The sequence below is a fragment of the Galendromus occidentalis genome, unplaced genomic scaffold (genome assembly GCF_000255335.2).
Source record: "Galendromus occidentalis unplaced genomic scaffold, Mocc_1.1 scf7180000077488, whole genome shotgun sequence".
Taxonomy (NCBI): Eukaryota; Metazoa; Arthropoda; class Arachnida; order Mesostigmata; family Phytoseiidae; genus Galendromus; species Galendromus occidentalis.
This window is the reverse complement of record NW_003805476.1, coordinates 1,249,630-1,266,003: the sequence shown is the minus strand read 5'-3', so window position 1 is coordinate 1,266,003 and position 16,374 is coordinate 1,249,630. Positions and strand designations below refer to the sequence as shown.

The window sequence follows — 16,374 nt, the reverse complement described above, 5'->3', positions numbered from 1 at the left end:
CACAGGTGCAATGTGGTAATTTGGGACGGCGAGATCAGATTCCGCCCTGGCGACAGAACTCGAGCTCCTTCGAGATACTTTCCGCTCACCAGAGCTCTAGAAGCTTCCTCCCCTTGCCATTTGATGATCTTGGTCCGACGACGCCATTCGGACTAGGGGCTCCAGAGACTCTCCCGAGAGTGGCGGAGGAGATTCCCCCGCTCGGATGAGCTCGTAGAATCTCGACTTATTCCTGGAATTCCGGCGGGCCATATGGACACACACCATGACAGCTGATAGGAAATCTCGCTCTCTACATCGTTTCACTCCGGAACGATTGCGTGCTGGAGCAAGCTATTGAGTAGAGTACGAGAGAACGGGCCTTGACCGTAAATATCATAGAATCGTCGATAGAGTCTCCCCGCGCGATGCCCTCGCATTATTTGACTGTTTCGTCGGGACTTGGCTTTTGCCCCGCGAAGCTCCGTCGCTCAGTCAGCGATTTCACAGCGAGCTCAGCGAAGAAGCATCCGTCTCACAGGCATGGAATGGCATTCATCTGACTGATCCGCGCTCAGTGTCTCTCAGTCAGCTAGTCACCGTACTCGCTCCTCAATCCATCTGTCCGTCCGTCTATCTGTTCGTCCGACCGACAAGCAGGCCGTTTCCTTACGCGCTCGAAGCATAAGAAGCCGAATCGTGAATATTCAACGAGCGGCTAGGTACCCTGCACTCGGGCGACAAACATCCAGAAGGATCCGCGTAGCGGCTGACGCCAGGAGAGATCAAGGGTAAATAATTCCCCCACACAAAGAGCTTCAGAGAGCGAAGAGATTCTGAAAGGGCCCCGACTCGAATATCAGACACAGTTTACGACACATTGTCAATTGTTGCTATCGCCATTGACAACGGGAACGGTGCCGACCCCGTCATTCCGCCAGTTGAACGTAACCGCTGCCACGAAGGCAACGACGACGACGACGACGACGACTTACTCTGTACCCTCCACTCGTGACCTATATTAACCATGTGTAGGCATCTCGAAGGCTTCGATGCTGGCTGACGCCTACAACGACATTTCGGCCGCCGCCCACTCATCACGGCAGAAGTCGGTCGCCAATATGTCAACCCTTACCAGCCGGGTTGAGTAGGGAGGGAGGTAGGTCGTTCCACGCACAGACGAGGAGATGGATAAATGAATTAAATTAAACTGTTACAAGCTCATGTCGATGCATATCTAGGTCCTCGTTGCCCGCATTATGTGCGCAGACCCTCTGGGCTTCTGGCACGAAGCCGAGGATTGGCCTGTCGATCGCCACCAGATCGAGCTGCGGCTCAGCTCGGCCCACTTATGATTTAATCGAACAGTTATTGTTTGTATCTGCTCAACTGATTGGTGAATTGATTCTGTTGGTCGGGAGTTCATGGAAACCTTCGTCTCATCGCGAATTCCTTGCGGAGGATGCGGGCTGCCAGTTCAGCTAAAATTCCTTCTCCATTAGAGTAAATCAATTTTATTAGGTCAGTGATGTCCCTAAGGTATATGCAGGCAGGCACGGTGCTATCGAGCTTTACAGAGACGATTCTCTCAGAGGGTCTTGCCCTTGGTCTCAACAGAGACCTCCTCCTGTGAATTGGAATATTCAAATTATTAACAGCGGGTCCCGCGCTCTTCGCTTCACAGCGGTGGAGCGAATAGTGAGCATTGCGTTCTCACTATGCGCCTCCCCTACTGGATCGGGAGGCAGTCATCTCGAACATTCGGGACAAATCCTCTTCAATACGAAAGTTATTCGATTGATTCGAAGGCGTCACGTTGAGGTTTGCCACCGATGTAGTGAAGTGCGCTCTGACAGTCGGACGCTTGGCCACCACGAAAAGAAGAACGCATATGTTCCGGGAGAAGTTTTCGGCTCGATTCCGTCGTTACCACAAGCAACACGACTTTCCAAAAACACACGAATCGATGTACTTTGAAGCCGGAATCCGATCTGAATCCGTCTGTTGGGAAACGGACGGTCGTGGAAGATATCGGAGTGACTGTTTGACCGACCACCCAACAGACAAATAGACGAACGCTTTCGAGCAGATAGTGCAATTCGATCTTCACAAGCGGACGGTTTCTGTGGTTTCCAGCCGACGGACTGCATTGCGGTTTGCGGCGACCGTATTCAAGACTTCGTTTCAACTTCTTCAAAATGATCCGACTCAGGGAACTTTTCCAAAGTCGTCGAATGCGGAGAAGATGTGGTTTGCCGCGGAATACTTTGTTTCTTCCAACAAGGATTTTCGTTCCGAGAGCGTGACTCATCTTTCGGAAATTCTTCCCGAGCTCACTGCACGGCATGGCATCGTGATATCCCCCACCACGTAGGCCTATTTATGTCTTCATACGGAACCCACTCACTTCATGTCGAGATTTCTTCAGCTGATTGTGTAGATCATCTCCCTCGTCCAGGGAGGAAGCGAGGGACGCTCCGTGATCGCCCTTCGCCTGAGCACCTTCTCTGCGTTTCTTCTTCTTTCCTTGTAGGCGTTTCCGTTTTTCCTCCACGTCGTCCCTGGCAGTTGCGCGGACTTTTGGACCCCAGTTTCGCTCTGGGTTAATTTGGAACCTGAATTGAATTTAGACAGATCATGAGAGGGGGCCGACTGAATAAGCCGGAGCCGTATGCCCCAGCCGTTCGCGCGGAAACATTCGAGACATTTCATCGGGCCGATTGCGCGGGGTAAGTCATGGGAACGAAATCATGTGGCTCATGCCGCCCTTTGAAAGGGTCTCCACATCTTCGGACGATGTCTCATGAACTCGACCAGTTACATTGGGATTCGAGCATAATGATCCCCCGCCATGAAATTAATTATTCGTAGTAATTCTCTTCGAGGTTTCCGAGATTAGATGATGCCTTCAGTACAATTGTGCATTCAGATCGGAGGTCTTGCGACATCGCGCCATAGTTTGCGAACCAACATGAAGAGAGCCTCGGCGAGCTCTTCGTCAACAGTTTCGACAGCGAGTGTTTCGCTCAATACGATCAGAAGTCCGAATAGCCTAAATCAAAGCTGATCGGATCACTGATCTCTGATCTGTACCGCGACTCCGTCAATGCATCTGACTTGGAGCGAATCCTCTGAGCCCCTACGATCTCCTTTCATCTTCAGCGTTGAAATACGGTCAAAACTTATTAACTTTGTTATTGGTCGGCCATCTCGCTGCGATGCTTGTTCGGCTCAAAACGTTCTGATCAGATCAGCTCGTAGCTTCATCGTTCTACGGGTCGTCTACGGCTATCCCAAGAGAGTAGGCGGGGAGTAACCGGATCCCCATCAGGAAAACTGATCTCTACACCGCACCCCACCTGGAAATTGAGCTCGTCCCGATACTTCCCGGGGCAAGGTGGAGCAGTGTTGCCCCACATGGGCAGCAATTTCATATTCTGGACGGGAAGTCTTATCGGCCATAGAGAAAGATCACAGTTCCGGTTCGATTGAGATTCGGACTCGACCGCCAGTCTCCTTAGAAATATCCGCTGGACGAAGCTTGTTCACACCGGGACGCGGCAAGAAGGGAAATGATGATGGAAGTCAGCTAAGTCTATTAGGAGACGCACTAGACAACGAGTAGGTATTTTTTTTCCGCGTTAAATATAGTTTGATGCTGTACCATTCCTGGATGACCCCACTACGATACCCAGCTCGCCGTCTCGAGGAAGGAAGACGACCGAATCTAACGTACCCGGAATCAGACCAATGCCACTCACAAAATCCAAGGGTTGGGGCTCGAGCTATTGGAACTCGCCGTATCCGTCACGCGTCCGCCGACGTAATAAGCGCTCGGGGGGCTCTTCCAGAACGTTTTCGCTCCACTTCACGACCGAATTTCAGACGTCACCAACTGTCTCATGTAAACACCGATTTTGGCTCAGGAGGTTTTCTGAAACCTCGTTCTCGATGTCAACCCCAAATGCCGCTGGCGTCACCCCGCCCTGGGCCCGGCCACACGCATAGGGACGTAACGGGTTTCCTATGATACGTGGACCTGACGAGTGAAAGTCTGATTGTTCTTGGTTTTGACAATACTCTGGATGGAGTTTGATTCCCAATAGGGCAATCGTCCCCATTGAGGAGAATTGGACAAGCGGAGGGAGTCAAATGATTCGAGGGATCAGCTCGGCTCTTTGCTGCAATTCGACTCAGGTGCCTTTGCTGGCTTGGAATCTCGGGAATCCCAGCTATGTCTCAGTGATCCGAGAGGTCGAGGCCGAGTAAATAAATCGAGCTAGTGACAGATTTCGTATATTATCTATATGCAGTATTCCCAACGTCGCTGATGTGCTCCTGTGGCACAGTTCCTGCTCCCAGTGCCACCAAAAGAGCCACATGGTCGTCAAGATGAGCGACCAGAGAACATTCCTGCGGAGGTTCCTGCAAGCTGACAGGGAATCGAAAGCACGCTCACGATTCGCTGCAAGATTCCAAAATCCGAGGGGTGCATAGCTTCGGGGTTCACGGGGGCGCGTGATCAGCTGTCGGGGGCCGCGAATTTCAAATTATTCCCATCGGGGCTCGAGTACAATCGAGGTCGAGCGGCCCTCCGCGGAGCTGCCGCTACCGTTAGCTGACCCACGTCTGAGGGTAACGGTCTTATTTACCCGAATACCTGAACATCGGATCCAGCGGGCTCCGCCGATTGCTTTCACAAACCTTAGAGTCTTGTCCTTCATCGACGGCGCGATCGCGTCGGGTCTCTCGGTGAAATTCACCCTGGTTTTGATGGGTCGCGAGATAACCATCGCGGCTGGCGGGTCTCTAGGCTTGTCCTTGTTCTGCTGCAATTCAAACCGGAGGCGTCAGGCACACTGCTGTGTTCATGTTCTGCTCCATTGTCTGCCGAAGGTACTCACATCGATCACCCATTGTCTCATGATGTCCCAGACTACGTCCTGAGGTGCGTCTGTTTTCACTGATGATCTGTTTGTATGAGAAGAACTGACTCTGAAGCCTGCGTTGAGCAAGGCAGACCTCAGTTTCAACATAGGTAGGGAATTTGTCCGGAGAACCTGCGGCAGGAAAATTTTAATCGAGATTCGAAATTCGCAGACTACAGTCCATCAGAATGTCCCAGCCCCGGAAGACGAGGCTATCGAGTAGTTTGTGAATAACCCGCTCGATTCGCTGATTCCCGTGCGTGACGAACCTGTGATAGTTTCTCCTGAGCGTAATGCAAGGGGACGTCGGATAATTCTTCGGAGACTACGCTGAGCATTCCTTGCATTCTGCGCAGAGTCTGAAATTTGCTAGCTGGATCTTGTTTCACGTCGCCCCTCAGAGGGATGATTTCATCGGTTGAGTTCCGATTGGCCTCGAAATTCGGCAGATCTGTTGTCTCGAGCTGCGTTGCTCCTCTGAGAGATGCTCGCAGACGGGACACGAAATCCTTATTGTGTATTGGATCCGTATAGATTGGACCTCCTGTGGTGGAACGGATCATTCGCTCGTTAATTGAAAGCCACGTGGGTGCGTCACTGTGAGCTCGACCTGATGGATGATCCTCTTCCGGAAATCTAACTTACCCAAAGTGAACGTCGATCCACAATTCTCACAATGCGAGCCTATCGGGGGCCCTCTGGCGTTCTTGAATCCGGTTCTATTGGCCTCGGTGACGACCGTTCCCATCGGTTGCAGATGAAAATTCTCGCAGTGGTTACAACAATAGACTAGTGCCATCTTTGAACTGGAATGCTTCACGGTCTTTGCCGAAGTCTCGATCCGGACAAACACTCGGATGTAGAAATCAACCGATAGGGAGAGCAGGGGAATGATGTATCTGCAACGGGGTGAGTGATGAGCTGCTTACGATCATACTGCTGATTGATTTGCTCGACTGGATATCTTCAGTCCCGATCTTCATCGAATTAACTCACCTTCCGTGACGATTCGCAGCCGACTCAATGCTGCATAACAAGATTCGGAGCGCCATTTCGTGGCAGAACTTCGACTTCAACGGGATGGAGCCGTACTTTGCTCGACAGGTTTCGGGGGAATTTCCGCAAAGGATCGCCATATCCGTCGCCGTCACGCAAATGAGACCTCCCCCCTGAACGACTTGGACCGCAGGATCGAGGAATTTCGCGGCGCAACCGTATGGATCGAGGTCTAGAAGACAGAGGAGACGATTGTACGAATAAATTTCCAGCGGACATTGAAGAGACGGTTTGAAGTTTCGCGCCAGCGAGGAAATCGCTCGACTGCCTCTGAACGAGATTCAAGGAAACGATCGGACTCACCGACGACGTCGAAGAGCCTATTTTCAGCTCTTGATTGGTGCATGTACAATATGGCGTCGCCAAGATTCGGTCTGATTTTGTCGCTGACCGAATTCAGCTCGGCGTTTTTTCTAATCGATTCGACGGCGCTTTTTGAGATGTCATTCGCCACGATCTCCTTCACGACGTCTGAGTCTATCTCGAGCGCGTACCGAATTGAGCGCAGACCGGACGCTGCCAGGGCCTCGAGAATTGATGCTTGAGGATCCCATGTGGTTTTGTTCTGAAATGTTTCGGAACTCCGTGAGCGGCCGAAGGATCGGAAGATTGACACTCTCGCCGAAATACGCAGCGAGCTTAAACCATGCTCGCCCTGGAGGAACGTCTCGTGTGGCTCGGGAGCGCATCTCTATGGGTTTCAAAGGTGGAAGTCGAATAAGCGCTCAAACAGTCTAAAATTCCGTTCCCGTTAGAATTTCCGATAAAACTCACATTTTCGATAATGAACTCTTTCCTCTGCCGGAGGTGCTCATTGATCACGGCCGTGCTGCAATCGTGAGGAAGTCAGCAATCCATTTTGACGCTCGGGACGATTGAGGCTCGCATTCGAAATGCATGATTGCATTCGTCTCACCTGATGTCACGGTTGAAGCATTGCACTGGATTGTAGAAAACACCCTGATCTTTCCTCAGATGCACTACCGCTCTCCCTTCCGTGAGCTCAATACCGGGAACACCTGACTCGATCTCGATCTCCTTAAGTTTGCCTTTCGACATGACTCGGGTCGATGAGGACGATCGAGAACTGAATAGCTTTCTTAGTGTCCCATGAAAAGATTCCCTAAAGCAAAGCGTTTGTTTCACGTGCCTCATCGAGGCGGAGACCACACGCCAACGACAACCACGATCGACTCTACCGCTCGAGAGTCATTGGAGCAGTCATCTGAGCAATCCCAAATCGAGAGTCCGAGGAAATTTCCGAGCGCAACAGAAACAGCCGGAGCCGAAGCCTGCCCAACCTTCTTTGGAACACTCTCCAACAGAGAGATTCTGGGGGATGCATGTGCGCGGACGTGTTTTGTTTTTTGGCGCGCGGTAGACTGCAACCCCGCTCCTGAAGTAAATAAAACAAAGGTCAGTATCGAATGTTCCGAAAGCCTTATCCTCAAGGTCCCCAATAGAGGCCGGGGCTCAGACCACTCGACGATCCCTAAGAGAATTCAATTGATTGACCGAGATTCCTAAATGCTCTGGTATTTATTTTCGCTGGTAGAATCCAACGAGCACAGACCGAGCGAGTTTCTCCATCAACATGTGCTCTTGCACCCTCGCCGCTGAGCAGGCGTAGCAATCTGCTTGGACGTGCGCCGGATTTCGGTTGTTCCTTTCAAGTTCTGGAAACCCATCAAAATGACTACGGCAGGTCTGAACTTCATATCTTCGATATGTTGGGTAAAGCAAGGAGCGGCCATGAACGTGCCTCACAAGGTAAGTCGGGCAGTCGAGGATTTTTGGATATACCGCAGAGAATTAAAACCACCTTCACAGATGAGAATCATCTACAGAAGAATTCCCTGATATGAACATGATGTAGGACGACTCGATGAGTAAATGTGCGAGGATCTCCATTGAAGGTTAAACTTCGCAAGGAGGAGATCCAGAAGTTCCTGAACGATCCGAATTTTGATGAGAACAGTGGCGATGAAGAGGTGGACGACGAGCAACAAGACGTCGAGAAGAAGTACAATATGGACGATTACGACAATGAGGACGTCGATACCGTGGGTCAGTCACTCGAAGTATCAGACTTGTCAACCTCCCACTAGGGGACGGGAGGCTGCGTATCGTTCCCGGCGAGGGTGGAACTCATGACAGATCTGTTCACAGGAGCTCAGCTCGCCGGCTTAGCTTGCTTCGCCTCGTCGAGCGAAGATCCAAATCTCAAAGATGATGTAGATTCTTCTGATTCCGAAGATGAGAAGGAAGCCTTTCATCTCCAGGACACCGATAACTTGATCGTTATCGGTCGCGTCGATGATGACTGTGCTGCGCTAGAGGTGGGCCCGATTCTCGAATCTTAGTCAAGGTGTCCGATCCGAATCGGTGCGCGGAAAATTCTACGAGGCGAAATTCTCATTCTCTCTCCGCTCTAGGTCTATGTTTACAACGAAAGCGAGGGTGACATGTATGTCCATCACGATGCGATTCTACCCGCCTATCCCATCTGCATGGAGTGGCTGAATTATCACGTCGGTGAACAGGACGGAACAACTGGCAACTACATCGCTGTCGGGGATGTTGGCCCGGTCATAAGTATCTGGAATTTGGATGTCGTCGATCTCCTGGAGCCGAGCATGAAGCTCGGCAAGAAGGAGAAAAAGAAGAAAAAAAGCAAGCCTAGGGTGAAAGGTTTCGGCCATACCGATTCGGTCATCTCATTGCATTGGAACAGGTAAGGCGGCGATTTTCGCTCCGACGGCAAGGAATCCGTCATCCGCGTCAAATTTCCGTTCCCGAAAGTGGTAGATTGCTCTCTCAATGGGATGCGTCTTCTTTCTTTGACAGGCTCGAGCGCCACATCCTCGCGTCGGGCTCGGCAGATAAATCGGTCCTGCTGTGGGATCTGAACACGGCGAAGCCGACCGTGACCATCTCGGAACACACGGATAGGGTTCAAGGAGTTCGGTTCCATCCATTCGAAGCCCCGTCGCTCCTCTCGGCATCAGCGGACGGGACGGTCAAGTTATGGGATGTTCGAGAAACGAAAAGCAGTTGTCGGAGTTGGGATGTGGGGAACGAGGTGGAAAGCGTTTTGTGGGATCACTTCTCTCCGTTCCACTTCTTCGCTGCGAGTGAGCCCGGCAGCATCTTCGCTTTCGACGTCCGACAGGCTTCGACCCCGGTATTTACCGTCTGCGCTCACCAAAAATCTATTTCGTGTGAGTTTCAGAAACCCGTACCGAAACCCGATACACCCGTGTCCGATGGGAAATCGCACTAAGATAAATACATATACCCAATTTTCCCGATCGCTCGCACTGTATAGCTATTATTATACACAGTAGGAGGTTTTCGTGAAGACTTAGAGAGAGAACTCACAGATCCCGATTCCAGGCATGTCGTTGTCCAGTCATTGTCCCGGATTGATGGTGACCGCCGGTGAAGACCAACTCATAAAAGTTTGGGACGTAGAAGACAAGACAAATCCCAAATTCATTCTTGAGCATGCTCTGGATATCGGTCGTTTGTTGTCGCTCGAATGCGCTGTTGATCAACCTTTCGTGATAGCTATCGGCGGCGATGAAGGCGAGAACAACTTCGTGACATTCGATCTGATGAAAAAGTTCCCCGCTCAGATGGAGGCCTTCAAAGGGCGGCGACTCATGAAAGTCGTCGATACGGTCGAGAACAAGAAAACTTCGATCACGGTTGACGGTGAGTTAGGAATGAAGCGCACGGTCCGATAGTAGGGGGGATTCCCGGAGAGGCGATTATATGAGTTTTCCCCGTCGAAGTCCAGTCATTGAGGGGTGCGAACTTTTTCCTTCCAGCCGCCCGAGATGACGATGAAGGCATGGACTCAGACAACGAGGAGGAATGAGCTCTCTTCTCACATTTTCTTGTTCGGGGGAAGGATTTCGTGTAAATAAAGCTCGAGGGTGAATATTCTCCCATCTGAATCAAGTATTCTCAATCTAGCCAAATGAGCAAATGAGCTCCGTATCACAGCGTTCTGTCTCGGTGCCAGCTTTATTGTGCCTCCCTTTTGAACCAGTATCTCTAGTTGCAATCTAAATAGAGCCTATAATGGAAACCGAGGTAGTTCCGCATCTTCAACTTCATAGATCATCACCGCCGTCATCCGAGAAGTCCTCCGACACTGGCTGAGCTTCGGCTTCCCCGAGCTGAGCTCTTGAACCAGCACCAAGAACGGATTTGTGCATGTCGTCGAAGGGGTTCTCGCGCTCGAGCGATTCTTCTTCTGCCCTCAGACTGAGAGCTTTCTTCAGCTCGCAGTAATTTTCATGAACGAACGAGAGCCGCTGCGGAAAGAGAAGTTATACGCATCGTTGGGGCTCCCCATTGTGGACTCAATTCGATTCTCGCGATTCGGATTTTGCAGGCGGGGACTGCGCATTCAAGAGCTTGTGAATTACCTAGGTATCTTACCCGGAAGAGGTCGGTGCTGGTCAGGACATGTCTGTGGCTGGCGATTTTGTTGTTGAGTCGCATTTTCCGATGGGTTGACTGCTGAGGATCGAGGATGTAGGATTTGAAGCCGTATGAGCGCAACGTATGGACGTAGTGAAAGGCGCAATCCGCTTGCAGCCTTCTAATCGCGTATACAATGTCAGAATGGTTGTCTTTCTGGCATGTGTTCAAGAATGCCTCTAGTCGCTTCTCGTCATCGTATCTTAGACGGATCTGTAAGGATGGATTTCTTTCGATTCGATTCCGGAGCAAAGCTCACGCTTCACAGACATCCCCACTTCCGAGAGATCCGGGTCTAGTCAACTTACCGGAACCCGAGGCCTGCATGTCTGACAGTAGTACGAAGCGTACAACATGTAGACAATGAATATTTTAGCAATTATCACCTGAGTATCCTCGAATTCTAACAAGAGAATCTCACAGATGTCTTCCATGAAAATTTTCGCATTCGTTTCAGATGCATGTCTGAAGGAAAGAAAATCAGACAGTTCCATTCATGCTCCGATCAGGGCGAAACCAAGCACCGGAATGCAGCATATTTAGGTCATCCGTGTTGATAGGGTATACATACCCCTGGAACAACATCGACGCCCCGAGCTCACGGAAGGTTGTGCTGAAATCCTCGAACCGTGCACTTTTTTTCGCTTCGAATGCGAAACGGATCTTACTGATATCTTTCAGCAGGGCATCCAGAGATTGGGTGACGATGTTCTCGAGGAAAGTTCGGGTATCACGCTTTACCCGGGTGGAACTGTGGGTTGCCATGCTGCGTCATCCGAGAGTTTCGTGATGTTCAGCGACGACTCACTTCTGCGGCGTTTGACTCCTAGCGCGGAGGAGAATCGCGATCGAGGGGATCAATAAGAATCCGATGGTGATTGCGCTAGGTTCCTCATGACAAGCGCAGCAAGGAATATCCTGATTCGACTCGCGTCAGGATCAGAGCCAGGATGGGACACATTCGATTACCGGAAAATCGGTTCAAGTCTAAGCATGAGCGGAGAGGATTTCCTTGTTGACCAATTGCCACGGGAATAACCCGGTAGTCTCCTGTTTTTCCCAAGCACTCGGCAGATTCGGTTCTGTGATGAGACTAGGACATTTTCCGAAGTATGCATATGAGGTTGGCGGCTGCCTGAAACGATGGCAGAGTGCTGAGAATCCAAGACCACGGTGATGAGCCCCCCGTCGAGTGCGCGGGGAGAATCGACAGGAGCCGAGGTTCAGCTCATTCACGCTTCCGCAAAGAACTTACCCGCAGAATGGATTTGACGCTAGATCTGTCAGCGGGGCGATTTTGAATTCATCACGGAGGATACGGCATCTAGAACTCGGATTGCGGAAGCAGCTTCCACGGTCGCGAGAAACGCGTGTTCGTAGTTCGAAATCCTTAGCAGACAGCCTGGCACCACAACAATAATATCCGTAGCTCTGCGCCCCGACACCAATTTCTTGAGAGATCGGAGAAACTTCGGTCACGGATCCCTCCCGCGATTCCATCCGACTCTTGCAACGAAGTTCGCCACATAGTATGAAGATTGCCCCACAAGAGGAGCATCTGTGATTTTCGGGAGTCAATCCCTGCGACATGCGACGGCGGATCTTTTCATCTCCTATAATGCGCTGATCTCTCTGGCAAGACTTCGCGGTAGCGTTCAGATCATCAGGTTTCAAGAGTGTTCCAAGCGCAAACTTGAGGTGCCGGTCTCTTGAGGTGCTTAAGTCAACCCATTTTGCGCTGCGTCAACGCTCGCATGAGGGCGACTTCTTGCGAATCTGACCGAAGGCTTTGACAAAATCGTACTAACTCACAGAGGGAAGCATGGCCATGCAAGTCCCCATATCCTTCACCGTGATGGAGATTGTGCCGACCGCGGAAAATAATTCTTTCCGGAGGAAGCCGCTCCGAGCTGTGCCTGGAGAGAAAATTTCCCATCTGAGAGCGATGAGCGCGGAGAGTTTCAACAAGCAGTCGAGTGACATCCAGCTGGTCCTGTTCGGTAAGACTTCTCCAACATCCGGATCTCGTTCAACCCTCGGCTCGTGAAGCCAGCTGATCGTTTCAGTTTTTTTTCCGAATCTCAAATGATTCCATGATCCTCATGTTGAACAGGGGGCCTCCCGGATTATTGGGAGGAACTCTCCCGTGGAATACTGAGTGAAAATTCGCTCAATTTGTGTCTCGATGTTCTCAGGAAAAATCCTCGAGGACGCATGGACTTTCGAAGCTGCTGGAATCAGGGAAGGATCTACCGTGCTGGTTTACCCTAAGGTGTCATCGCCACGGAGAGCACCACAGAACAAATACGAGATCCAGAAGAAAATTTATAAGGGTATCACCAAACTGTATAAAATGAAATACCTCAATATCCTAGGTGAGTTGTCGTGCGCTGTCAGTAGTCGACAATGGTTTCCGTCATGGCGAGTCCATCATGAATCATGACTAGCTATATTGGAATATCAGCTGATCACACAGAGATTGCGAACTTGATGATCGATCTCTTGCAGCCAGGAGCGAGTTTTTGGAGAAGATATACTTCGAAATGCCGGAGGTAGATACTTCAACCATCGCGCTGCTGCAGACCTCGCAGCTTTTCGTCAAATGGCTGCGGCCGAAGTACTGCAAGGAGCTCGATGTACTCGCTGAGAAGCATCCTCTGCTCGGGGACGTCTTGATGAAAGCCATCGATTGGGCTCCAGATTTGCTCAAAGTCATCCCGCCGGAGTCTCCGAACGTGTTCTCGATGGAGGCGCCCAGCGACGAGTCAGATGATGAGTCGTTGGACGGAGCTTCCCGTGCGCCCGGGGATCGGCATCCACATGGCGCAGATCTCACGCAATCGACAGAGACCGCGACGGACAGCGTCTCGAACGTCTCAAACTCCCGGAGCAATTTGCAACCCGGGCCTTCTGTAGAGTCCCAGCCAGGTAATGCTCTTCCGGAGCTCGACGATGTTTGGCCGTGGGTGGGATTATCCGTTTCTGTCGTCCCAATCTTCACCGGAATTCAATTCATTACAGGTCCTTCACGTGTTCGGAGAGAGAGGGGAGTTACGGGTCCGATGCTGCAGGCTGCGCTTCAAGCGGCCTATAGCTCCCAAACGGAGGTGGCTTCACAGACTTTCGCTTGGCAGCTCATCGCCATGCGAGAAATGGGTTTCTCGGACGAGAAAGCCTGCATCGGCGCACTAGTCAAGAGCGGAGGAGACCTTGATATGGCTGTCAGTTTGCTGTTTCAAGATTGATCTCGTATTTCTAGGATGCTCGAGACCTGATTCCCTGAAAACTACCTTGGGGGCCAAAACCGGCATCCGGGAGTTTGGGCTAGACTTTACGTGAAGTACCGCCTGCGTGAGTCATGCGATTTCTGCATCGCTCGCATTATTTGAACTTATTTCGGAGCGATTGCCCGCTCGCTCGCACTCTTGGAGCCTTTCCGACATGCATGTAATAATTTTCCGAGTAGATGAATTGTGACAGAAATGACGGTATCCTCGAAAATCTCTCGTCCCCGTCGCGAATCTCGACGGAATCGTGCGTGAAGCCTCTGGAAAATAAAAGAGAGTGCACCAACTCGAGATTTTACGGGTTTATTCAATTCAACAAAACAATCCCTACAGTGTTAGCAGATTTCATGATACAATTAGAAAATCAGATGACATGAAAAACAACTTCAAGCCGCGGAATGAATCGGACGTCATGGAGGAGAAGAATGTTAAGATTAGGTGTCACGGCTAGCCAATTTCAAGATCAGCTCCTTGAAATGACGTGCGTATCAACAGAGAACTCAATCGCGACTTCAGGTAAATTTTCGAGAGCAGAACATGGCGATCGATGTCGTGAACACGAACGAACCTATCGAGACTACATGAGAAGAGGTATGGTTTGCTTGGATGGACCTCAACCGATCGGACCGATCCCGCGAAGCCCTTGAAGCAATAAACCAGTTTCTGCATCCGAAGATCGAATAGTGCTACACGACCATGCGTATTCCCCGCGACGATGTTGTGCTCCCGGTTGGGTACCAATGACAGGGTCGTAATCGGGTACTCGTCGAAGTCAAGCTCGGACACGGGCCGTCGCTGCTGACCTTTAGTATCATACATGCGTATTTTATTGTACCCTGTCCCGACAATGATTTTCGAGTCGTCGACGAACCTAAAGTCCGTCACCCAGACAGGCATTCGGAGATCCAGCTTGTCATTGCGAACATTCTTTGCCACAAACACAGGTTGTTCAGGTTCTGCTAAGTCCCACAATTTGAGATCGTTTTCTTGGCCACCGGTAGCGAATCGATCGGAGAAGGGGCTCTTCCGCATCCGACACACGTCCTTCCCGACGTCGAGTTCGATAGGTCGGCTGTTACGCCACACGCGGAACGCTCCAGATCTTGAACAGGTCACCAAATTCTGATCCAAAATTTCTAGTCCTTTGATGGGACCTTCGCCGGCGGTCACGTCCCGCGTGTCTAATAGGAAACCGGTGTCGGCTTCATATGTTGCAATAACCTGAATGGAGTCATGGCATGTGTCAGTCACGGTTAGAAACGGGCCGCCCAAGGAAGTTTCTGGTCCTACAGCATCACGGCGTATATATCCTGAGCGAAAAAACTGCGACTAGGGAGCCTCACCTGATTTTTTAGCGCACAATGTATCTGGCTCTCATCCTCGTTCGCCCATATCATCACAGTAATTTCATAATCTCGATCGAGGTTCGAACCCTTGTTCAGGTTCGCGAAACTTTTCTTATGGATGTTTATACCCTTCAAATAGCCGGTCTCGGCACCACAATACACGTGGTACGTGTCGTCCGACGATCCGGGCATATTCTCAGCCGAAGCTTCCTCCATTTGAGAAGCCGCTTCGAAGCCTTCCCGGCTCCCGATTCAACAGCGCTCCAGGTTGACTTCAAGCGGCTCAGAGTTCCGCGACAACCCGTCAATTCACAATGCGAGACACCGAACCGTACAACTATAGATCGGTTACTGTTCAATCGCTGACAGAGAACTTATTCTCCACGCGTGATGCCTGCTCATAGAATGCTCCGTTCCGCAAACGATAAACAAGCTCCGTGTTTTAAACATCGAGTTCCGCGACTTAGGGAGCTCCTTCGGGGTGAGGGCGAGAGCCCGTTCCGCGTCAAGGCGGCGAAATCCTCCGTCCGCGCGTTAGCGCATGGAAGAGGCGAACCCGAAGGTTCCGCTATATATTCGAGAACACTATTCTCGGGAATAATTTGCGCGCGAATCTCCTCGTTCCAGGGCAGGAATCCGACGAATCCCTCATGGCGAGAGGGGGCGGCCACTCCCTCCCAAGAGTTCTTCTCCTCGCATAGTATCAGGTGGAGAGTTGTCATTCGGGGAGAAAGCTACCGATGGCGTCAGTGATTTAATCAGGCTCATCGAGAGGCTGCTCGCAGACGCGAAGTGGATTTTTCCATGTCGGAGCTCTCGTTTTTCGTTGGTCCCGGCTTCGGATCGGGGAGTTTTCCACTTTTCGCTGCTGGAATGGACAAAATTTTTGCCTAATGAGGCAGTTTCTCATGAGGAGGAGACACAGCGCATCTCCGGACTCCATGCTGACATATCGTCCAGTTCGAACGGCGGCATACACTCCTCAACGGAGCGTTGCTCACGAGCGGTGAGCTCGCAGCGCTCAATCAATCAGGCGCATGCAGAAGCTGGGAATGATCAACTGAACTGAAATGTCTAATCGCTCCGAAATTCCACCGGAGCCAATAATCGACCCATATATCATGGGTAATTCCTTCTGCGATTCCGCGGAATAGGTCGACTCGTGCGATTCGGTGTCGAGGCTCCGTCGAACTTGAAGTTATCATGAAGTGCCCGGAGGGTATATACCGCATCAGACAGGATTGCATCCTCACTGCTCCTCCAACATGAACGGAGCGAGGGGGT

The 16,374-nt window shown here is 51.1% G+C and overlaps 5 protein-coding genes across 5 annotated transcripts; 2 read left to right on the top strand and 3 right to left on the bottom strand.

Annotated features, from left to right (window-relative positions):
* Window positions 1–1,567: 1,567 nt before the first annotated feature.
* On the bottom strand, window positions 1,568–7,022 carry Trm1 (tRNA methyltransferase 1). The gene is made up of 10 exons (XM_029112285.1): window positions 6,880–7,022; window positions 6,738–6,792; window positions 6,267–6,528; window positions 5,904–6,135; window positions 5,553–5,806; window positions 5,177–5,451; window positions 4,884–5,039; window positions 4,684–4,808; window positions 2,387–2,594; window positions 1,568–1,606 (listed from the first exon to the last, which is right to left on the bottom strand). Exons 1-10 carry the CDS (start codon window positions 7,020–7,022, stop codon window positions 1,568–1,570), a joined length of 1,749 nt encoding a protein of 582 aa, XP_028968118.1.
* A 548-nt stretch (window positions 7,023–7,570) lies between these two features.
* nclb (PWP1 homolog no child left behind) lies at window positions 7,571–9,918 on the top strand. The gene is made up of 7 exons (XM_003746072.1): window positions 7,571–7,733; window positions 7,880–8,030; window positions 8,133–8,302; window positions 8,399–8,697; window positions 8,811–9,184; window positions 9,360–9,680; window positions 9,797–9,918. The coding sequence occupies exons 1-7, from the start codon at window positions 7,656–7,658 to the stop codon at window positions 9,844–9,846; spliced, it is 1,443 nt and encodes a 480-aa protein (XP_003746120.1). The 5' UTR covers window positions 7,571–7,655; the 3' UTR covers window positions 9,847–9,918.
* A 166-nt stretch (window positions 9,919–10,084) lies between these two features.
* Window positions 10,085–11,851, bottom strand: LOC100905691 (snRNA-activating protein complex subunit 1). Its single transcript, XM_029112284.1, has 6 exons — window positions 11,713–11,851; window positions 11,427–11,592; window positions 11,029–11,283; window positions 10,766–10,922; window positions 10,416–10,670; window positions 10,085–10,288 (listed from the first exon to the last, which is right to left on the bottom strand). The coding sequence occupies exons 3-6, from the start codon at window positions 11,220–11,222 to the stop codon at window positions 10,085–10,087; spliced, it is 810 nt and encodes a 269-aa protein (XP_028968117.1). The 5' UTR covers window positions 11,223–11,283; window positions 11,427–11,592; window positions 11,713–11,851.
* Window positions 11,852–12,073: 222 nt separating this feature from the next.
* On the top strand, window positions 12,074–13,725 carry LOC100905546 (uncharacterized). Its single transcript, XM_003746180.2, has 5 exons — window positions 12,074–12,155; window positions 12,272–12,457; window positions 12,653–12,832; window positions 12,966–13,385; window positions 13,479–13,725. The coding sequence occupies exons 2-5, from the start codon at window positions 12,280–12,282 to the stop codon at window positions 13,700–13,702; spliced, it is 1,002 nt and encodes a 333-aa protein (XP_003746228.1). The 5' UTR covers window positions 12,074–12,155; window positions 12,272–12,279; the 3' UTR covers window positions 13,703–13,725.
* Window positions 13,726–14,034: 309 nt separating this feature from the next.
* l(2)k09848 (WD repeat domain 74 lethal (2) k09848) lies at window positions 14,035–15,527 on the bottom strand. The gene is made up of 2 exons (XM_003746070.2): window positions 15,088–15,527; window positions 14,035–14,965 (listed from the first exon to the last, which is right to left on the bottom strand). Exons 1-2 carry the CDS (start codon window positions 15,304–15,306, stop codon window positions 14,192–14,194), a joined length of 993 nt encoding a protein of 330 aa, XP_003746118.1. The 5' UTR covers window positions 15,307–15,527; the 3' UTR covers window positions 14,035–14,191.
* Between the last annotated feature and the right edge of the window lie 847 nt (window positions 15,528–16,374).